Source organism: Pezoporus flaviventris, unplaced genomic scaffold, assembly GCF_033815535.1.
Source record: "Pezoporus flaviventris isolate CSIRO_AGI_PZ_B2104156 unplaced genomic scaffold, CSIRO_AGI_Pfla_v1 ptg000006l, whole genome shotgun sequence".
Lineage (NCBI taxonomy): Eukaryota > Metazoa > Chordata > Aves > Psittaciformes > Psittacidae > Pezoporus > Pezoporus flaviventris.
The window spans coordinates 14,815,787-14,840,139 of NW_026892554.1; the positions used below are offsets into that span (position 1 = coordinate 14,815,787).

The 24,353-nt window shown below is 39.6% G+C and overlaps 1 protein-coding gene across 1 annotated transcript in view; it reads left to right on the top strand.

The window, feature by feature from the left end:
* Window positions 1-23,631, top strand: part of MYZAP (myocardial zonula adherens protein) — a 59,283-nt gene extending 35,652 nt beyond the window's left edge. The window contains exons 11-15 of the mRNA XM_061447064.1: window positions 9,014-9,097; window positions 9,515-9,615; window positions 20,096-20,788; window positions 21,433-21,655; window positions 22,594-23,631. Of these exons, the coding sequence (XP_061303048.1) occupies window positions 9,014-9,097; window positions 9,515-9,615; window positions 20,096-20,788; window positions 21,433-21,655; window positions 22,594-22,725 (1,233 nt within the window). The 3' untranslated portion in view covers window positions 22,726-23,631. The remainder of the gene's footprint in view (window positions 1-9,013; window positions 9,098-9,514; window positions 9,616-20,095; window positions 20,789-21,432; window positions 21,656-22,593) is intronic.
* Window positions 23,632-24,353: the final 722 nt, after the last annotated feature.

Here is a 24,353-nt window from a genome sequence, read left to right on the forward strand (position 1 = left end):
AAGAGTATTAAATCCTTCTTTTTTGAGGGCCCATCTTGTTGGTACTGAATGCAGTAGATGTGTGACCTAGGGAACTGAGCCCAGGCGAAGAAGAACAATCACAATTCCACGTGCTTATACTCCTTAGTAAAGAAATATGCTTCTATTTTTTTTTTATCTGAAAAGAAGTCCTTCCATCTCAGGCATTAATAGAACATTTGCCAACCTGACCTAGTCAGACCAGACATAAATTAAATAGGAGCATGGAAAATAACTTTCAGAAAAAAATAAATGGAAGAAATTAAATGGAAGTTTGCTGGACTCGGTAACTTTCAACATCTCTGCAGGTTAGATCCCATGCACACCCATTTTTCAGCCTCACAGGGATTCTCTGCTGTGAGACCCAAGATCACACCAGCTGAGCAGAAAATTATTCTACATAGTCTTAAAGCCTCATGTTCTTGTTAGAGGTTGCAGATGATTTAAGGCTGACAGACTTATCCCTGCTTTGAACTTGTTTGTTAAGTAAATCTGTTTGTTCTTAGCTTAGTGCAGTACACTTTATATGAAATGCAGGAGTTTATTTGGCAGATGTGTAGAAACCCAGCCCTTTTCTCATACTATTTGTACATAGCAGGCTTTCAAAAAAGCCTTCTCAAAAGATTCAGACAGATGGCCAGAGTGGGTCACCCAGAGCTCAGTGGTGAAATCGGTGAACTTTCAGCTCTTGTCTTTGTAGCCCTCTTAAAGTACAGCTGGACAGAGGGTGACTTTCAAAGACAATCCAGGGAAAAGCTGGTTCGATCACAGGAAAAATCTGCAGGAAGACTCACAGTGTGAAAGGCGGAACTGTGCTAATTTTGGGCCCTTCCACTACAGAGTTTCCAATGCAGAGACAGAACTGGGCAGGCAGAGGGAGGCACAGGGGTGCAATAGGAGGGCAAGGGATGCTGTTACCACATTGTTTCTTGCAGGGATGAAATTGCTTTTGCTTTTTGTGAGAGTGCTGGAAGCTTGTCTTTTATGTTATCTATTTGATATGGTCAGTCAGTTTATCCTGTGTGTGCCATTCTAGGATGTGGGAGAGAGTTTAGTCTAATATAAAGCTAGAAGTCTTCAAATGAAATACAAAACTGATTTTAAATCAGCAACAGATTTTTATTTTTCTGGCTTTATCTCAATTTCAAACCTAGAGAGATTTCAGAGAGCTTTAATTTTGAGATCTGTGCAATTGACATTGAAATAGATTGTCATTTCATGGCACAATAAGCTTATTTTATATGTAATATTGTTTCGTTGTTGAGAAGCAGGAGAGGGAAGGAAATAAGCATTTACATCTTGTAAGCAAGGTGAGTGGGTTGATGCAGATACAAGGAGCTGTTCTAAAGGGTACTGAGAAGAAAAAAGGATATTTGATTCCATGCCAAGAAATTATCTACAGAACTCAGATGTCACATGAAATTCCCCTAACTACTGAATTGAACTGTCTCTAGGTCATGGCCCATGAGCTGTTCTCCAGCTTTAGTCTGAGATTCGTTGGATAATAAATGGTGACCAAACCCCAGGGAGAAGTTGTATCCTGTTCTGTTGTAGAAGATACTTGCACGAAGGACAAAGTGCTAATGAGCAAATGATATCCCAGATACTGAAGATATTTTGTATTATGCAAGTGGGGAATAAAGAAGAAATTTGCCCACCGAAGACTTAATAACCAGCTGAAAGCTTCTGCAGCAAGATACTCCAACTCCAGATACACAGCATAATATTCCAGCTTAATTATGGAAGTGCAGTTTCAATTTTAGGTAAAGTAAAAGAAGCTGCACAGAAGCATAAGGAACAAGAAGATGGAATTACCAGCCACAGACAGATGCCATTTTTTTTATTAACCAAAATCTGCTCTGCATAGTACCTACAGTAAAGCCCAAACCAACAACAAAACACAACAGCAAATGTAGAAAAAGAAACCCATCCTCGGAGCTGGGAGGAAGAAGATAAATGGCAGAACATAAATAACTCACCACCCCCCAGTTCAAGTGTTTGGCACGCCTCAGTGGACTTGAGCAATGCAGTATGTTGCTTATCTTTTGGCAGAAGTAGAATCACTGCTGGTGTTTGGTGAGAGTGTTTATACATGCATAGCATCAGCTCTTTCAGCTGAGAATTGCCTGGCCAAGTCATTAATTAGAAAACTTGCACATTACTAAGGTAGCTCTTAATAAACTGGGTTGAACTGTTAGACAATGTGGCAATGTTTATAACTCATTAGGGCATCTAGGTCCTGTGGACCTGCTTTAGCAATACATACAGATCAGAGACTGATGTAATGGGTTCATCCAGCTCGTTAGTTTAGGAAGGTCTCTATGGTGGTGCATTAACTTAATCAGTTGTTACTTTTTCTTAAAATACGAGTTTTAAAATAAAAAAGTACTGAGGGGCTCAAGTGGTTTAAGGAGGCTTAAAAGGTGAAGGTGCTCATTCCTATTCACTGTATTATGTTCCCTGAAAAAAATCTCAACACTCTTGTCTTGCCTCTGAGAATTACTGCTTAAGGTCCAGTGAAATACTGGACTGAGAAAAATCTAGTTCTCCTTGTACAGCAGTTATCTCTGAGAGTTCAGGCTGATGTTGCAATGTCTTGCATGTCTTGTTTTGTGTCACATAGTATGTGTTTGTCCTCTGTTTAGTCATATTTATGACCAGTTTGTTAATGTCTGCACCAGTGTTACAGGTGTCCAATCCGTGAATGGTAGACAAATAAGGAAAATGCAGGATACTTGAATAATATGTAACACTTAAATATATTGACCTTGTCATGTTCTGACAAACATTTTGAACTAATGGATGGTAATATCAAGCGGTAATTGTTGACTGAGATTATCTAACAGCTGAATCTGTTCCAATCCAATAGATCACTCTATATTTCAAGCCTCCAGAACTGTGTCTAAGTACACAGAATAAAGTTTGCTATTCCGTATATTTTATATAAAGGCTCTACAATTGGACACAACTGGAATTTTCTCTTAAGATGCTTTTTACTTCTGCTTGAACAGCTTTGTAATTCTGTTGACTTCCTTCTAATACCACTACTCATATCTCCAACGTTTCTCTAGAGACTCTTCTAAGTCTTGCAGTTCTCCTTTTGACTGTTCTTCTTAGGTGTTCTATCTGTGAGCCCAATTTAATGTTGTTGACTCTTACATCTAGCTTTTCATCTTATCGAAGCAAACTTTAGCTGATTGGTGGAAGAAGAGAAATTCAGAAGTGCAGCACTTCCGATAAGTAGATAAAGTAACAATCTGGAACTCAAGGGAGTTTTGAGAGAAATGACCTCTGAAAGATTTCAGAAGGAGGCAAAAGCATGGAGGTGGTAACAGCAATAGGACTGAATCAAGGAGGATGAAGCTTGAAAAGTAGTGCTGTGGTCATATTAATCCTGAGCCAGTGGATAAATTCAGAATGATAACATTGCCTGTGAGGCCTTAGGTGCTGATTCAGGTCATTGGAAATTGCAGTGGGTATGTGAAATACAAGCTACACACCCAACACAGTCTGCAGGGAACTTCATGGATCCTGCCATGATGGGGAGAGATCAGGTGTCCTTCCTGTGTCTGACAGCAGGGATTGAAATGAGGTGGCTGAGGGGCTGGGCTCACACGCACCCTGCTGTGTTGGCCTGTCACCAGGCACAGAGACCCTGAGCAACATGAACGTACAGGGTGACTGAGCCAGCGTTCTTATCTCCTAGTTATTACAGCACTGGGGGAATGCTCCCCAGCTCCTGGGGTGGCCTAAGAGCACGGATACCCCTCACTCACTGACAGACCAGATAAATTACTAACTGTAGCTTGGGCCTTGTAGCTCTTCCCTTCCCAGTTTTGGAATAATCAAACATTTCCCAGTAGGAGAAGTGAAAGCAGGAGCAACAAATACAGTGGGTTGGGAGAGGTAAGAGGTAATGAAATGATAGGTAAGAGGGTGATGGTGTGGTCCAGGGTTGCTAAATTCATATTTCTGTTGTTAGCAATTCACATTTCTATTGTTTTGAAAGGGGGAGCCTTAGAGGGTAGTTGTGCAAAAGCCAGATTTGGGAGCAAGTTGCTGAGCTGGCAGTGAGGTGAATTGCTGAAGTCTAAGCAAGGTTCAGGTGGATTATAGGCCTTGGTTATTGAGCAAAGAAAACTTAGGAACATCTTGGTGATAGTTACATCCTGGAGTCAGTCCAGAAGTGACCGAGGTTCAAGAGTCAGTCTGTGGCGGTTGAGAGTCTTTGATTTGCAGCCATTTGTCTCTGACCCTAGACTATTCTGGCCACAGCATGGGCACTCAGTCCAGTGTTGTGTTTGACCTGTCTTGCTTCTCCTTTCCTTCTCCTTACCTTATATTCAACCAAAAGGCAAAACCTATCGCTCTGTCAACTGCTAGTTGTTCTCTTGCTTTATACAGCTCCTTGAAACAAAGACACTCTCAAGACTTGGGTTTGTCCAGTAGAGGTTTATGGTGCTGTAAGTGTTATCACCTTATTTTAGTTTGCCATAACTAACATTCTTATGCAAAAATAAAAATGAAGTTAAGTAGCATGGCATGGATTTTATTCTTGAAGTGCTTTTACCCCATACCAGCATTATGACCCAGTGTTCTTGTTATATTCCTCTCGTAAATGAAAGCATCACTTTTACGTTTGCAACGTGACTTACATAAATGTATTGATTTAAGGTTGCATTTTATTTAGTATATTTAATATAGTAATATATGAATATATATAAGCCCCTAAAGTTATTCCTGTTTTCCTGTGCTATATCCTGTCAGGGGTTTAATCACATCAAGTTTGCTCACTCCTGGTGCTAATGGTATAAGATGATGTGTACTCAAGTCCGTATTCAGTAAATAAACTTTTTTTGTAGTAAACTACTCTGGTGGGATGTGTCATCTGTCAGGCATGTGGGTAGGTTTAAAGGTGTGTCATAACTGGAAGTTGATTCAGACCCTGGACTGCAGAAGCTGCTAAGATAACTAGTTGGCCATGTGGGTGCAGCATTCTGTATGAAGTAATACAGGCGCCCTACTACAATCTGGCCCTGCTTTCCTTCTGCAAGGGTCTCACAAGGTAGCTCTGCTGCATCTGGGGAGCAGGGACTGCAGGGCTTTTTTCCTGGTGCCAAATCAGCCTCTCATTTTAGCAACTGCTGAATTTCCCCTGGAATATGTTTGGTCTGTGTGACTGTGTCTTTGAGTTCACAATGTTCTAAACATCCACTGAAAAGTTCCATGTAAGTTACCCAGTTCACAGCCTTGTATCTGTAATTTGCATGGTCTAATCATTCCATTCTGGTTTACTGCTAGGCTAAGACTTTGTGTGTGTGATGATACAGTGCCACATTGTCTCTTCTCCGCACTGTGGAAGAGAAGGAATGTTTTAAAATTCGGGCATAATTCTTCAGAGGGCCAAAGCAGATTGATGTGATGGGTTCTGACAGGTACTGTGTAAACACGTTAAAAAAAGGCAGGGAGCACTGTTTGTTGTGTGTGGTCAGTCTGCAAGTCCTTGGCGGGTTCTCAATGAGGAAAAAAAGGAGTTTGGGTTTGTGTTTGGGAAGGGGGGGGAAGCTGTTTGTCAAGATCTTCCTCTTTATATTCTGTTAGATTTTAAGGTGTCCATGCTCATTTTTGTCTTCAGAATATTGCAGTTAACTTAGAAACATTCTTAGGGAGTTTGTGTCTCTGTAGCCAATGTGAAGAATAAAAAATATAAGTTTAACTTATACTAAATCTATTTGTACATAATACTTGTAAACATGGTTACTGCCACAATTTATTTCATATCTTAGAGCCTTTGTATCATAGAGTGAATATAACTTAAGGTAAATGGTTACAGAACACAAGAGTTTGGTCTTGCTTTTGGATAACTGATAATTTGATCGCTTATTTGGTAACAGATTTTTTTGTGTGCTTGATGTAAAAACCGTATTAGGCAGATGATGAGGTACATTATCTTCAATAACAGGAACGGATATCTGTCAGGGCAAAACCTCCCTTGATCACATAGCTATGCTTTGTTTGCTTCAGTCGTCTTTGTGTTGTACTGATTACTGGTGTTAAAATTATTTCCTTGTATGCATAGTAGAACAGAGCATTAAGAGCAGACCCACTTGAAAGTCCTAGAAGAACAGTTTATCTTTTCTGAAGCAGAACTTATTGGTGAGACTGGAGCTGTTGAACCAGTGACTTAATTTAGTCATAATATTAAACAAAGCTGTAATTAAATATGGAGATCAAAATATGTTTGAAGATTTTCCGAACGTGCTACAAGCTTTGTGGTTTTTGTGATTTGAAAACTGAAATGATAATAGCTTTAGATGACATGGAGAGTTTTTACATGCACTTGAAAGAAGAAAAAGAAAGAAATACCTGATTTTGAGAAAGATGGATGATGACAGCACTCATATTCTGTAACTGTTCCGCTGAAAACACTGTATTTTAGCTTTTCCAAGTAATAAGTGGTCACTGTGTCAAATGAGAGGTGATAACTGAAGATCATGGAAACTAAATGAGAGCCAAGTTAGTTTTAGAACTCTTTTTCTTTGGTTTAATTCACGCAATTGTTTTGCTTCATTTTTTTCATAGTTTTGTCTGTTTGAAGTGTTTTATAACATCTACCACTAAAGTTTTGGGAGGGTGATGGTACTACTGTTGTTTTGCTTATTGTACCTTTGCATATTTGATCATTCTCTTTTAGCAGGATGTGAATATTTCTACTAATCGTTGTTTCTAGACATGCTGAAAAGTTTGTTGATTTTGAATGGGTTTGTTCATTTGCTTTCACAATATTGATTTTAAGATACACAGTTAAAAAGTGACTGGTGAAAATGCATGGAAAATTTGACTGAAGGATTTGGAAATGGTCTTTCTTGCATAACAGTGTAACATAATGACTGCCAGGAAAAAGCTCATGTATTCTGAGATTTCCTTGATTTCAGCTGGGCTGTTCTACAAAATGAATTCACTTCAGTAAAAGTCCACTAGATTTTTTACTAACAAATATTTTTTACTTTTCTTCCTTAAAATTGTACTAGTGAAGGCGACAGCCAACCAATAACCTGGCAAAGTAAAGCTCACTTAATGTAAAGCTTTATAGAAAGTACTTATTTTTTTATTATGCATAGGTATTTTTATAGTTTTCTTGTGACTTTTCCACTGTTGGCATATTGCCCAAAAATGCAAAGGAATATGCAGGATACACGCTTTTCTAGTGCTGTAGTGTCAATGTGAGCATCTTTCTTTCCTCATCTAACATAGTTTTGAAGGATGGACTTTTCTATATATACAGTAGTGTAGACTTTACTAAAAGTGCATGACAGACTCTGGCATTCCATTTGTGATGTGGACCATCCATTTAGGAGCTTTACTTCTGATTTTGCTTTCAGGCTTAAGATCAGAAACTTTTTATATCTTTAATTTACTTCAGTGAATTGTGGAGATGATTGCCTTAGATAATGCACTGTTTGGTAAAGCAGAAGTTGTTGGACAGGCACACAGCAGGGAAAGGGGTTTAGCTAATGATGTTGCAGTATGTCAGTTGAGAGATATATTCCCATACATTTAATAGGGGGAAAATAGGGTTTTGATTTTTATCTGACCTGGAATGGTTTGGGGAAGCTGGATTGAAATTTAACTGGAAAAATTAGTGACCTGACACCATTTAGCAGTGAAAGCAAAAAGTATCCATTGCTTTCAGCTTTCATTGCTGTTGCTGTAGGACAGGACTTGTATGAGCACAGAACAAGGTGAGGAATCCATCTTCTCCCAGTTCTCCCATACACAGGATGCAGAATCCCATTTCTCCCTCAAACTGATCTTTCAGTGCACTTCTAATGATTCTGCTTAGAAATACTTTTAACACTGCCTTCTGCGTCTGAAGTAGACTCACTACAAATACAGGAAGCACCTTGTCTGCTGTGCTTGTAAAGTGGTGTGTGTCTACAGCTGTTGATCAGTAATAACCTGAACTGCCTCCTAGGAAGCAGTAACAAAGTTGTTATTTAGCTATTATTTGGGTTTGCTCCTTTTATGAGCTGCTGTTTTGGTGGGTGTAGTCAGCAGGGCTTGAGAGAGAATATCAAGTGACTTTGCCTTTGGTCCAAGGGGAAAATTCAGTTTGTTTGCACAAGATGCTATTGTCTCCTAAATGTGGTCAGCTGAAAGGAACTGACCTCTGTGGCCATCAACAGGTCTCTTATTCTACTGCTGCTAACAGTATGAACCTCACACAGCAAATCTTTCCTTAAGCAAAGGGTTCAGAGGAACAGAAAAGGAAATCTGTGACTTTAGGACTTTTAGAAAGCCATTCCCTCAAAATCAGAATAGCTTTGGGTCAACAGTAAGGGACCAGAATGAAATAACCAGTTTCTCTGAGTATGTGCCTTTCCCTGCTTGTGCTGGTAGCAGGGAAAGATTTAATGTAAAAATTCTTGTTGTACGTCTCTATGAGCAGGAGAAATCCCAGAACATAAGGAAGATTGTCTTTTGTTCCACACAGAACGGTACTGAGATGGAATGCTTCTGGTGCAGCTAACTTTATTTACTTTTCATGAACATTTGTAAATAACTTCTTCCATTCCCTGGGTCTGAAATGGAAATGCACTTTTTCTCTAGGAGCCTGGTATGAACAATGAACAAATAAGACCTTCAGGAAGCTAGGAAATGTGCCACATATTTTTGGGTGTAGTTAAAACTGACTAAAGCAAAGGCCTTTGAGTCAAAGATGGAGTTTTCCCTAGCGTGCTTTGTTATATGACAATGTTTGTGTTTCCATACTTCTTCCAAAACATACAAATTCTTAAAAGCCATGTTATATACTGAATCATCTATATAAATGCAATGAGAGCTAATCCACTGACTACTTTGTAACTATGTATAGGTACTCAGCCGGTGCTGAACAATAAAATTAAAAAAGTTTTCTTCCTACCATATCTATGTCTTGTTCATCTTCTTCCCATCCCCATTAGACTAAATGTCTCTGTTTTATTTTTCTTCATAGATTGAAATGCTAAGGAAGAAAGTGAAAGAAAAGGAATTATTCATAGTACAGCTTTTAGAAAAAATCTCTTTCTTAGAATGTGAGGTAATTTTTACATTTATATTATTGTGATAGTTTTATGAAACCAAATAAAATTTGAACTAATGTCATCTGATGTTATCTGGATGCATATTTACTATATATATTTGTTGTTCTTCAGTATGGCAATCAAACTTACAACACCAGTAACATGAAGAAATGTGTGTAATACAGTCTCAGTGCTGATTTTCTTAACATACAGTTTTAAAACAGTTGTTATAACAATTACTCAAAACAGAAGCTTCTGAATACAACTGTTGGTTTGATTTATATTTTTTTTCCCGAGAGTAAGGATTCCTCTTTCTCAAGAAATACTTTGACATTATTTCATGTGGATTAAGCCAATGTGCAGTTTTATTTCTTTGCTTAATTAACACAATATGAATAAAATAAACATATGAAATGAAAATTACTGTTTTCCAGAATAAAGAATTACAAGATAAACTGGACTACTTAATGGAAAACCAACCAAAGACCAATATAGAAACTAGAGAGACTGGTGTAGGATGTGATCTCCCATACAGGTATTGAATTTTTCTGCTTGTTCACAGGAAAGTCCTTCATAATCTCCCTTATTGGTGTTGTATTAGTAAACCATTGTGCTAAACTGTTAGAGTAGATTGTGGAGTTTTACAGAATTTTCCTAAGTTTAAAAGATTACATCTACGTGGTGTAGTGTACTTCAGTGACTTATGCAGACCGTTGGGGAGTACTTATTTACAGTAACATGATTTAAGAAGGGAGTAAAAGAAGTCAAGAGATAAAACTTTACTAAATATCGGAAATACTGATGAATTGTGTCATCTGGCAGCACAGCAAAAAACAATGGACAGTTCTACCCTGAGGCTGGTTAATGCTGGCTTTATGCTTGCTTTATTATTTGTGTTCCGGGAGATGCATCCAGGACCATGTTAAAGGGCAGGTAAAACCAACAGTAAAAGTTTAGGGCTGCAGCAATTTTTTTGAGATGTACTTGCCCTGGGTGGAAGATTGCCAAGTAAAGAGTGTGGCAACATTACCCCTTCTGCATTGGGGTGGTTGTCTCTGATCTGTGGTGGCCAGTGTCTCTGTAGCGTTGGCTTCTCCTCCTTCCCTTTCTGTGCCCTGAACACTGTAACAGGGTTGCACTAAGCCCTGGGAGCAAGGCTATGGACATGCACTTGAATATTACTTCTGTGGAAGGGGAAAAACAGAAACCAAAATAGTCAGGTAAGAAGGACCATTGCACATTACTTTTACTACCAACAGGTAAACTTGTTCATCTTAACTGCCCTGCAAACTAAATCATTTAGTTTGAGCAATGTAAATCAGCAAATGAAATCGGCAAGCTGCAATACGAACTAAAATTTCCTTCCCAATTAATAAATACTCTAATTTCAGTGTTCAGCCTAGAGCATGTTTTAATGAAATGAATTTTGAAACTTCAAAACCAGCGTGTTTCACTGAGGGTGCCAACAGAAAGCTATCTTTGTTGTCCTCTCTGGGGCTCCTCTGTATGTAACTGCCGCCCCTACTTATCTGATATTTTTCCTGGTTTTGAGATTTACATAGAAATTTATCTCTCTACAGTTCAGATTTTATGGAATTACTCTTAATTACTCAAATTAATTGGGTTCTTAAATGTAATATTCCTATCTTTATTGTTACAGGATCTTTAGTCCTAGTAACTAGTATTGCTGGACATTGCAATATGAGCTGCAGCAGATGTCTGCCAGTAAACCTCCCAGTATCTGGTTTTTATCAAATGTTCTCTGTGGCAATAGAGAAAAGAAGTATAGAACATACCAAATAGTCTGAGTAGTTTAATTTTAGCCTGTCAATATCAATAATGAGGCACAAGTTCATTGCCATGGCATTTCCAGCCTAGCTCTCTGATATTCTGACATTAACTCTAAACTTTTTGTTGTCTCCTTAACAGTACAAGTACTGAGAATGGAAGATCTCCTGAAAGTGCAAGGCCTGTGAGGACATACACCCCATTCAAGAGAGTGTTGGAATTTAGCACAAAGAACAGTACATCTTGAGCTTTCAAGTCTTTCATTGCTTTCTAAATGCAAGCAAATACCTTGCGCCTTTGCAGCTTGATTAGATAATTTTTTATCAAGTCTTAGAGAAGAACAGCAGCACAGAGTCTTGCTAAATCTATCCTGAAAGCAGCTTTTTAGTAACTTCCTGTCTGAAGTTACTACTGACATTAACTCTGTGTGTGTGTGTGTGTGTGTGTGGGGGGAATATGAAGGAAATGGGATGAGTGTAACAGCAGTCAATATTGCTTCTTCAGAAGCTAGCTAGCGCAATGCGTCATTTCAAATGCCTGTAAGGAAGGAGTTGTATAGCTGTACAGGTTTTTTTTCTTCAACTGTGTTGTAATTGTGTAATGAAGCTCTAATATATTTTATTTTCAATGCTACTAGAAGCAGTATCTGAAACTATGCTGGCAGAGGGCATTAGTCTGAGAGATCTTCCTTTGTGTACAAAGTGTGAGGGCTGTTCATGCCTGTCAGAGACCTGCTGTAGTTGAGGGCTCTCTTCACCTCGAAGTTCACTCATAACCAGTACTCTTTTGCTTGGAGGGACAGATGCAACTGGGCTGTTTAAAGCAATTCCCTCCACACCTGCAGGTGAGTATCATGTCTGTTGCTCAAAACAGTAAGTGATAGAGCAGATTATAATGGATTTTGCTTTGTTGGACTGAGACACTGGTTTGCACTTCCTTGGTCATGGGATAGCGTGACTATTGGTGATACATTCAATAGTAATTGTGTAGGAAAATCCCTGTCACATTTCTTTTTATTTACTTTTCCAATAGAGGAAATGAAATGAAGCAGAATTTTGCCTACAGCAGCCTGCAGCAGTCCCTGCAATTCCTACATCAACAGCAATCCTGAATCAGGATTTTTGAGTACTCTTTATTTTTTTCCCAAAGCACTTAAAATCTTGTTCTTGACTTCAAAGTACCAGCAGGAATGACTGCATCTAGTACTGAACCTTATTTAAACATATACACAGGGCATTTTTTTTACATCTTGTTTTGATCTTCCAGTCTTAGTGAACTAAAATGAATTGCAAAGATTTTCTTGTAGTTCTGTTATCATGAATGAAGGGTATTTTTTTATTATTACAGTATCTGATATTGAAAACAACTTTCATTTTGTATGATTAATATCATTCTTGCATTGAATGTCAATCCCAGGAGGTACTCACCTTGCCACAGGGCTTTACAAAGTGATTGCTTTTATCTCCAGTCTAATGCAAGTTCCTGAGTTCAATACTGTCTGTTCAAATTAAGTATACTTAGTAGAGTTGTATTTCAAACAATAATATTTACCTCATAATCCAGATCTTACTCCTGCACTATTACATGGGTTTCTGGATTTGTTAGATAACTTTGTTTATTCTCTAGCTGTGCTGTTTAACTACTAAATAAAGAAGCCTGTATAGGAGGATGGATTTAAGGATGTTTTGATGTGGTACAGGAATCTTGCAGGAACATGAATTGCTTGATATAATCAAAGCATATGCATAGTAAAATGGGAAGCTCAGACTTCCCCAGCTTTTGTGTTAGACCATCCTTTTTGCACATAAGCTTTTTTTTCCGTCATGACCTTGTCTGTTCCTGAGAACTTAAAATGGCCATTCTTTCTAAGAAGTGGAACACAGTACCATGGGTTGGTTTATGCACAAAATTCAAGAAATAATTGCAATGAAAGCCATTAACAGAAAAGTGAATTCTTTAGTGTGTGAAGGAAGCCTGTACCTTTGCTGGTAGGGAGGTCACAAATGTTAACAGTTGCTCAATGCTTCTTTTAAAAATAATAATTAAAAAAATACATTGTTAGTTTTAATAGCTCTAAAAGGAAACTCTGTTTACTCTGCATGTGCTGAGGGAGTGCAGAAGATCTCATAGATACCAAAAGGGCAAAGAAACCCTTCCAGCTGTCACATCAGTAAACAGGCCTAATACCACACCTTTGCTTAAATGGCTTCTCCCAGAGAAGAGGTGCAAAATCTCTCTGGGAAACCACTGGAAGAGTAGGTCCCGAAGACCAGTCTGCTCCTTCCTTATAAGAACAGTCCTCAGACAAAGCACCCTCTCATTATGCAAAGCAGAGGAATTGTCTTGTAGCTGAATACCAAAGACTTGGAAACAGCTGACACAGGGAGAAGCTGTAGTCTTCTGTAGTGCATAGGGTGTTTTTGTTTGAAGTTTTGATTCTTGACTGAATTTGGGAGACTGAGTTTGCTGAAAAAAGTTCCCAAATAACAGTTAGTTTGATCAATCATTAAATGAATTATGGTTATGAGCAACTAAGATAATGAAGTGAAACTCTAAAAGAGAAGACATTTCAATTGGAAATGTATGTTGATAAACCCTGAAGAGGATGGGTAATGACCCAGCTCAAACTTCAGGGTTAAGCTTTGGACTTGTGTAATCATATCTCCCTCTAGTGGCTGATAACAGCAAATACTTGGGCAGTATCCTTTTTAAGAGAAGCTGCAGTATAATCCCAGCTGACCATGTTAATGTCCCCATTAGGGATGCAGCTTCAGTTCATCACATTATGCCTTCTAGCATTTTTTTTTGTTCCTGTCGTGCTTTAACCCCAGCTGGTAACTCAGCACCACACAGCTGCTTGCTTACTCCCTGCCCCAGGTGGGATGGGGAGGAGAATCAAAGGAATGTAAAACGCACGGAGATAAGAATTAAATAACTAAAATGAAGTCAAATATAGTGATAATAGAAAGAATGCCAACAATAGTAATAATAATCGGAAACAACAAGAACAAAAAAATGAAAGCTCAGAAAACACAAGTGATGCACAATACAAATGCTCACCACCCACTGACTAATACCCGGCCTGACCCAGGCAGTGATTTGTGCCTTCCGGGTAACTTACCCCAGTGTCTATACTGGGCATGACGTGCTGTGGTATGGAATACCCCTTTGGCTAGTTTGGGTCAGGTGTCCTGTCTCTGTTTCCTCCTGGCTTCCTGTGCCCCTCCTCACTGGCAGAGCATGATATCCTAAAGTCCTTGATCAGAGTAGGCACTACTGAGCAACAACTAAACCATTGGTGTGTTATCAGCACTGTTCTCAGACTAAAGCCAAAACACAGCACTGCACCAGCTACTAGGAAGAAAATTAACTGCCACAGCTGAAATCAGGACAGTGCCCAAATAGTCCCTCTACATTTCAGGAGTTTAATTATAAACCATAGTTTGTGAAATTTACCTTCAAACTTTATATGAATGGATGAAGGTGGTATTTATAGATAAAAGGAAACGCACGTTGTTGTGAAAGACATTAACTGACAATTTTAAATAAGTATAAATCCTTTATCTCTCTGGTTTTGGCCAGAGTTCAGAAAACAGAACATGATGACTGAGGTGCTCAGTGAACAGGAGAGGGCAGGATGAAGTATCAAACTGCTGTTTTGACAGACTTCAAAAGGAAGTTCATTCTACTTTTATTGCACTCCTGAGGATCTCCTCTGAAACTACTGCAAGCTATTTTAACTCTCAGACTTGCAAAATTATGATCTGCTCAAGGCTCTCCCAAGACTGCAGCAGGGCATTATTTTTTTCCTGTAAAAATTGTCTGTGTAAATTCTGTCTTGACTGTTTGATGGAATGTGCTACTATTTTTCTAAACCAAACAAGGATTGAAGACTATGCTATATTGTAAGAGCATTTTGACATGCGATGAGCTGGATGACCACCATTTGATTGGGCTTCTGGTTTAAATTTGGTAACTTTGAAGAACAGGAGTGGAACAGTATTTATATAATTGTGTTTCTTGACCATGCAGAGCTTTCCACTCAAATCAGCAGCAATGTAAATTAGCATAGATAATAACAAACCTGACTGAAAAGACTATAACACTTCAGTATAAATTTTGTCAATTTGAGATTGGGTTAATTAGTATTATAATGTTAGAAACTAATTTCTATAAACATCAATAAAAGCCATACAAATAGGTCCCAGAAAGTGCATTAAATATGTCAATTGTATGACTACATTTGTACCATGATAAGTATTCTTTTGTGATTTATTTCAGATACTCTGGAAAGTATTTTGGGATACAGTTTCATATATGCCATATAAATAATGCCGTTACATTGTATGCTTTTAATACATCCTGTATGTAGGACATGAAAAGGATAAATTGCAATAAACATTGTATTTAAACTTTCTATTCTGCTGTGTCAACACTCATTTAGAAATAAACTTGCCTTAAGACCTTGCAAACTCTTACACCATCTTGTTTGTTCAAAACATGTATGAATAGAACAGCAGTTCCCCTGGAGCCTTGATGTTTTTGTCAGTGTTTCCTTTGGCAGATGGGCTCGTGAGAACAGAAAGACACTCCCTTATTAAAGACTCTTCTCAAAGCCAAGTAACAAAAGCAGATGAACTCTTTCATAAAATAAAGAACTATTGACTTGCACAGGATAAACAAGAACTGGGCAGCACATCCCTTGCAAAAAACCCCTACAACTTCAGATCCCACAGATAACATCAGAACACATCTGGGATGATGCTCTCCAGGCTTCAGCATGATAAGTCTGTTATGACTGTGGCCCCTTTTTATATTTTTTTACAGTCTGTATCCACTCACTGATAACATTTATTTTTAAGACTGTCACAATGAAACAATCTACATGTCAACTAAATAAGAAGAGGTCATGCTGCAAACATAACAGAGTGTTACTGGTTTGCAATGCTCAGCTGAAGAATATGAGGTTTTTTACTTAACAGTGCTTCCCTGTGCACATGTATTCCATGTGAGTTGCCAAGAGGACCTCAAAATCTTGTTGAGATCAGTGCTGAGCCTAGAACACAGGATCCTAGGAGTTGGGTACTAATGCTTTTGCAAGAGTCTTTAAATCCCTCTTTTGACATCTGAAGACATGGATGGATAAGCAAATAGGTAAGAACTCCCCTCATTGCTAAGTCTGTAACTCCGTACAGGAAATCCCTGCTCACAGAATGGAGTTGCACATGCTGAGGGTTTCACGCCACTTACATGTTATTTCATTCCCATTCAGAATCCGGGGCTATTTGCATGTGTAAAAGAAGGAATGTTCTTAAGTGACCTAATGAGATAAGGCCCTTCCAGCCCTACCTCAATCATTAGAACACAGAAGAAATACAGGAAAACAAGGTAACAGGAGACCTCTACAACTTAAGGTATGTGAACATTTTCAAGAGAAAAAGGGACTGGGCAGATTAAAGAGAAAATATGTACAAGTGAACATCTATGAGGTTACAATATTTTGTGAAGGTGTGTGGGGTGCCTAGGCATGCTACAACAACCTGACAGTTGCTTCCCATACACAAAACAGTATGGTGATAGGTATAAGCACATATAGGATTACTTTTAAAGTGTCTGGGGCTTTTTTTAGAAAAATAAGGTTAAGGGAGGAGTTATTTTCCTTATATTAACTAAAATAATTATTACAAATCATGCTGACTAAAAAGGTGGGGGCTTTTTTAAAGGAAATTAAAATGATTCATTTACATTCCAAATATTCATACCATTTTTTAAATTTTCTTTTGGAGTTGTTTATTTTGCAAGTGTGGTATGATTCCTCTCCTGCCCTTCGATATTTCCACCTAGGAGCAAAGAAGCTGTAAAAGTATGGGTTTTTTCTTCTAGAGACCTACAGTCCAAAGGCCCTTTTGCCCCTTTTCCTAGTGAAAAGAAGTAACATTTATATATTTATAAAGTTGAATAAAGGACAAATGGATGGTGCAAATTATGCCTTTAGGAAAAAAGAAGCAAGAGTGTTAGTTTTACTTTTAATCCAGTTTTGTGCAGACTCAGATGTTGCTGGCAGATCTTTCCACCTGAAAGAATTCAGCCAGTTGTACTTCATGGCCATCTCCCCCAAAATGTCATACAACTAGAATGCATCAGTTTAGTTGCAACTGGCATTGATAGAACAGGAACACTAAAAGTTGGGCCACAAATGTCTGTTGTAATGTTTCTTGTAACTGGTAACCTATTGAAAAAATCTAAGCTAGAATAAGTTCCTCAGTTATTTGAATACCTTTCTTTTTAGCTATAGCATACAAAAAGGCAAACATTCCTGGGTCACACTTTGTGTTGTGTTTTCCATGCAGTTTATTCTTTTTTGCTAGTATACTTGATCTTCTTCGTTGTCATTCTAACAATTTTCCTGTAGAAGTAATGCTAAATTGCATAGTAATTGCAGGCATGCTACTGCAGAATAAGTTCTATTTCAATGTCTAGTGACTGAAAACAGACTGACCAAAAACTGTACCTCATAATAGCTCGAGAGAATGTCCTAAGTGAGAAATACAGGAAAGCCCATTATGTAAGAAATGATTAAAACCCTGTTTTGCTATATACTTTGTTCATGTGAATGCTAATCAAAATATTTAAGAAAATGATACAAAATCTAGCCTCAAATCAAAAGGCCAAGAATACTCTGAGGAAAATAAAACCATTCACTGCAAATAATGCCAGTCTGTCAGTCTCTTAAGAGAAGCAAGAGTAAAGTCCTGAGACTAAACCTGCAGTAGGTACTGCTGGGTGGTGCTTAGTTGTGTTTGGAGTGTGGATAGTGAGATTTTCCTACCTGTATTTACCCCAGGGCAAGCAATCCTTAAGTATATAACTTTCCTGAGTCCATACTTACAAATGCTCCATCCTTCTGCTTCTTGGCTAAGGAAGCTTAAATCTACTTTTCCTTCTTCACATTCTTGTCTGAATGGATGCTATCTAGATTGCATTGTATCTGGATGCTGCCCATGTCTCCATAAGCAAAAATGTACTTGTTCTGGCACCTTCCAAACTTCAGCTATTTGTTCATCACTCTGGAACTGTGTTACTTGTAAATGAACTATGGTATTCCAACACTTAATGATCCCTAACTATAAAGATGAATAATATTCCTTCGCAATGACCTTGGATAAACACAGACTTGGTGAATGGCATTTCACTGCAAGGCTACAGAATGATCAATCGCGATTCCCAGCAGTCATGCTATTAGGACTTTTTTCCTTTTGCTGTATTTTACTGTGTTTATGCAGTTCAGCACATAAGCCGAAATCCACTGTAAATACCAGCATTACTTTTTTGTCCATATAATGACAGCAGGTGGACTGAGATGAATCATCATCCTGTAAGCGCAGAGCAGTGGTCGAATGAGATCATTCCTTCTGGATTCACTTCCATGCAGGCAGAAACAGTACTCTGTTTCCACAGCCAGCCTTCCCACTTTCTCCAATCTGCACAGGAGAAAGAAGATAAAAAGCAGGATAAAGTGTTCCTTTTCGCAAGATGCAGGAATGTTACACAGATGGCACAGCTTAAGCCTGCATGACAGAGGCTGCAACACAGGGAACCTGTGCCCTTTAGTGGGTGATCTCCTGGTGAGAAAATCTCAGCGATTTCCTTTTCCCTGAGCTCCCAGGGAAAGCTCCCCAAGGGATTTTGCACAGGAGATGATCCAGGTTGCGTGGCACACACAGCGAAGCAGTCTCTTCAACCAGTCCCTGAGCTTGGCTCTTCTCACACTGGCTGTGGTATTTGTTTCCATGGGTAGCTGCCGACTTGATTAATCTCATTTCCCCTGGCCTCAGCCTTCCCCTTCCCCGTCCAGCTGAGCAAACACAGGGCAGGCAGACATTTTAAAACGCTTCCTCCTCCAGCCCCTCCAGGGTAGGCCCTGTTCATAAAACAACTGTTCTAACAGCTCTGAGAAATGTGCCTCTACAATTACTTGGATCAAGAAACCTCCACTGGGATCAACTTAAAAGGGCTGACATCTGCCGCCTGGGAACTACCATTCAGCTAATGACCTTATTACTGTGAGATGGAGTAGACTTACTAAAGCTCATGGCACTTGTATCAGGAGGGAAAGTTTGGCATAAGCAGGCCGACATTATACTGCAGTCTAAATGTCTATGTTCAGTCTCTGCCACACGTAAGCATGTTAAATGCCACGCGAAAAAGTAAACCTCGATTCCTAAACAGGAATTGATGCTCTGCTGAAAACCACTCAATCACACGGAAGCAGCCTGGCTTTTACCAGTGCAAATGCAAAGTAATTAACGTAAGAAACACTGACGCTTTTGCCGTGCTTGAGCGCCCTGAGCGGGGCGGGCACATGCCGGCAGCCTGCCTCTGCTCCGCGCAGCTTCCCGCACCCAGGATAACGCGCGCTCTGCTTCTCGAACACCGCCCGCTTCCTGCGGCGCAGACGTTGTAACGCACGGTTAACGCCGAGCACTGCTCAGGCCAACCCGGAGCCCTGCGACCGCGGCGCTGACGCCTCACGCCGCCCTCCGCCGCGATGGCGGGAGCGGACACGCGGCGAGCCCCCGCCTTTTGAGAGCCCCCGAGCCGCGGCCCGCAGCGCCGTCGGCCTTCGCGTTCCGGCCAAGTCCGGCCCTGCCGCTTACCGTCGCTTCCGGTAAGATGGCGGCGTCCGAGTTGCTGCGGAAGCGGCGCCGGCGGCTCCGGGACCGGGCGGCCGCCCCGGTGGCAGGCGGCTCAGGGCCCCATGGCGGCGGTGGGCGGCAGCGGCGGCCTGCGCGGCCGGAGCCTGCCCGAGCTGCGGGACATGCTGAGGAGGCAGGAGCGGCTGCTGGCCGACCGGTGAGGAGTAGGCGGCCAGGAGCGGGCTAGGCCTGCCGCTCCCTGGTTTAAGCCCTTTCGGGGCTCATGAAGCTCCATGTACCCTCAGGAGCTTCCAGCTTTTGCACTCTTTAGAGCAGCAGTTACGTCTTTGAACAAAAAAAAAACTGTAAAGTTCTCTTTATCGCAGCATAGAGCCTGCAGGTGCTTTGCATCTCACTGCTTTTCAGAAATGTAGCATGTAAATAAGAAACTTAACGTTAGAGTGAAAACCCTGCCATTTTCTAATATTATTCTAATAAGTATATTATTCTAATGAAACAGTTCCATATCTCAGATTGCAATAGGAGTGTTTCTATCCTGTCAAATTACTATTTTATTTTTTTTTGTCTTAGGAAATTCATTGGAAGGCTTCCCGACAAGGGTAAGAAGGTCTCCGACTTTGTGGAAAAGCTGAAGCTTGCCATTTCACAGGAAGAAGAAGTAGCAAGGACAGCTGAGCTGTTATCTGCAGTTAGGCTGGAGTTTCAGGTGAAGCAGGATGAGATCAATGCAAACAAACAGCAAGCTGTCCTAAAGGAGGACAGACTAAACCATGAAGATTCCACAGTCTTTAATGAAAACTCTAATACTAAAGAAGTTTCTGAGATTTCTTCCCAGAGGCAGGAGGCAGAATGTGTTGCACACGATGCCACAAATACAGCACTGGAAAATCAAAGGACTCGGAGGAAAAATGAAGAAGTAAAGACTGTTACAGAAGATCAGTATCAGCTTTGTGAAGCTGTCTCCAAGTCAGACACAAGCAGTCAGCTGAAAAATGAGCAGATACCGCATAGCAAATCTGAGGATGGCACAGAAAGTGCAGGTGCTTTGGACAACAGTAAAGATGAGTTGGTTGATGCCTTTCAAAAAGTTACAATTGTAGGTGGGGATGATGGTGAAAAAGTATTGGAAAAAGAGCACAATGTGGCTAAACATAAGGGGAGTATCTTTGGAAGCCTGCACCCCAAGACTCCACATTATATTGAAGTTCTAGAGTCTAGAGCCAAGAACCCAGTCATAAAGAAAAGCAAATTTAAAACAAATGTGTAAGTATTACAGAACGGAAAAATCTTTTGTGACATACTTGACTTGAAACTGGAAATGGCACAGAACGAGCATAGTGGGTTAATTTTCTTGTGGTGATCAAAGAGACTTAAAGTTATTTGACATGCAAAGTTAATATGTTGGCTCTGTTAAGTGCCATGGAATGTCGAGCAGTGGTCTCACTATAGCCTCTTGAAACAATTGTCATGAATCTTCACAGAGTTTCATAGCTTAAGCTACGAAACAAATCATTATCAAAGCTTTCTTGTGGGTCATTTCTAGAACTCATAGAACTTGAACAGCAGGTAGCTTTTGGCTTTAACTGCACCTCTGGAGAAATCGCAATTCACATTGCACTGATAGTGCTTTATACTTCATGTGACTTCCAAAACATAGCCATCTCATGCTTGCTAATTAACTGCTGTACCTTTTTTATTTGTTATGAGGAGTGATCTGTGATATTGTCTCTCCACAGAGAAACCTTTTCAGTTTTGCTGAGTGCTGCTTATTGTTTGTTTGTGGTGGTGTAACGTTTTCAGATTTTTTTTCAACTCTTACAAGTTCAAAATAACAAGTCTTGGAACTGAAGTTATTCAAACTTGTGACCCAAATTTGCAGCATAACTTTTATGTTTCACCTCTTCCAGATTATCAGGAGAGCAGAACGGATCATTGCGTGGTTCCGCATCCAGTCAGTCACCTGGGGCATGTGGCTCTCCAATTACCACTGAAGAAAGACGACTTAGAGATAAGAAGCATTTGAATGAGATCACAGCAGCTCGGCTGCCACCACTTCACCATTCTCCTACTAAGCTGCTATCCATAGAGGAATCCATAGCAATTCAGATACAGCAAAAAGCAGTTTATGAGGTATGAATTCACAATTTTGGTCTGAAAAGTAATTATACAATTGGGATCACTTTTTAAAAAGAAAGCATAAAGGGACCTTTTCATTCTGATGAATTTGATGATGAAATCGAGATGGTCAGACTTTGAGAAAAGGTACTTTTTTTTGTATTTGATTCTTTTAATGATAACAATTAATGTAGGTAATCCCTTCTGAAACTGTTATTCCTGCATTAAGCAAAACCTAATGTTATTCTTCGTGTGTTGATATGCTAACTTCATTGCACTTGCTCCACTTCTGACTAGAAATTAGTTTTTAAAGAGTTCTTGGCCCCTGCGTTAATGAAGGCCTAGCAGTATTTGTTATTCTTAAAATATGCAAGTATCTGTATTTGACTGTATTTATGGTGTGCTGGAAGAATCAGAGTTCTGAGGTGCTTCAAATTCTGTTGTAATGGATTTTGAATTTGACTTTCCATGTAGTGCCAGGCTAATGTGTAAATTAGATGCTATTGTAAAAGTGTTTGTTGCTCCTTATTGTTTTAAAAGCACTTGCTAGTTTAGCCATCGTGACACTATAAGAGAGGTAATTTATTTTGAAAAAGGAAACATTTTGCGGAGGTTGCTGAATGTCAAGCACTGCTATTGCTAAATGGTTACTGTGCACAGCTGCTCTCTTACATGGACTGATTCTGTTCTGTTAAAGCCCACATTAGTGTATCACAGATGAGGACTGCCACATGAGGAATTTAAACTTGCGTCTTCAAATATTAATAGCACAGTCATGTTTAAGTGTGAAGTTAGAGCTGAAATTTCTTTGCTAGTTATGTTTAAGTAAGCCCACTCTGCAATTACTGATATATTATGTCAACTTTATACTTCAGTATACTATTTTTTTTCATGACCAGGATAAAAATAATAATGCTTTTTCTAACTTGTGTCCTTTTTCCTTTCTTTCCTAGGAAATGCAAGCCAAGCTTGCAGCACAGAAGCTTGCAGAGAGATTGAATATAAAAATGCTCAGGTTTGAACCAGAAGGGGTTCTGCAATACAGAGATGGAAGAGATGAAGATTATTCTTCAGCAGAGGACTGAATTCAAGCAGGAATGTCTGTGGATGAGCTATGTAATTGATCTTTATGCAGTACTTCTTAAAACCCAAACCTGAATATTGAGAATGCTTTATCTAGTAGTTGTTTTCTTAAAATGTTAACGTTACAGCGATGGGCAGGTTTCAGTATAAACCTCATAAATGTGTTATTAAGTGATAACCCTGGTGTTATTTGAGGACTCTTTTTTGAGCACTTGGGGCAGTTAATCCTTGTGGAGTGCCCCATAGTTTTCAACTACAGCCAAGTGAACTCTTTAATACACTTTTGCAGGCTGTGATGAGTCACCTACAAGAGAAAGTTCCTTCTGTGCAGAAATGCAGTTGCACAGGGCATTGGCACACATGTCCATAAAGTAAACTAGAGTGTCTGTGAACTGCTCGCACACAGGAAAGCTCTTGTCTTGTATAAATGTGAGATACTTCTTCTGTCTATTGAAGATTATCTTGTTTTTACCGTATGGTGAAAATACATGCCGTACATCTACAGTAAATAAGTGATAGGCTGTAAGTTAGCTTCTTATCACACGAGAGCTTGTTTTTCTCTGCCTGCACTTTAAAATAACACTTTCTGTCCTTATGTTATAAATAGGTAAGAATTTCAAATTATTTTGTAACTCAAATTCTGTTTGGGCTTTAAGGGACTCTGCTGTTTCATTTTTGGTTGTTACTGCAAAGCACATCAAGACATCAAGTTACTGTGAAGACTGGCCTTTTTATTAAAGGTCTTGGTGGGTTTCCATGTTTTTGCAAACTGCTTTAATATTTTGGAATACTATTTTTTCCATAGTTCAAATATGTAAATTAAGAGATCCGTCCTCTGGTGTTCTTCGAGATGATGTTCTGTATGTGTTGAAGTTTTAGCTTTCTTTGAAGATAAAGAAAATATTCTTCCTTACAATAACATTTTCTGCCTTTTAATATGAATTTTGAAAGCCAAGGAACACATCTGAGAAGTATTTCACAATGGTACTCCACTGCTGGCTAGGATTTTGCAAGCCTAGCATGAGTTCAGTTCTAAAATACAAACCTCAGAGATGCCATGTATAGCCTGGCAACCTGTTTTTCAAGACAGCAATAGCTGTGTCTGCAGGGTGGCTCTGTGCACAAGGTTCTCCCTGGATATGTCTGTATTCCTGCAGGAATGGTGTCTCTGGAAAGCAAGGGAGCTCCGCATGTGAGTCCTTCAAAAAGCTGCACAACATCATCTAGAAATGAGGGATTAAAGTCTCTGCAACTTCTTGAGTGCACACAGCACTTTACTAGCAGGCAGTAACTCTCTCCCAGATGCTCCACAGCCTCTCCCAGGCAGTTCCTGTGGCACAGTCCATACCCTGGCAAAGCAGATTGACAGGTGGAACTGCTGCTAAGCCAATATGTGGTGTTTTTTGACCAGCTCATCGGTTGCTTATCTGTGATCCCCCCTATAATCCTATGTAGAGTACAGCTGTACTCTTCCCTGTCTCAGGTTTCTTGTTCTCATTGTTTATTGCCTTCTCATCACCTGTTTGCTCTTCACTTTTCCTCATAAAACTTACCTCCTGTCAGTAGAGCAAATTCATACTCTGTATCCCTGCCCCACCCATGCCCTTTCATATGACATATCACTGCTTGT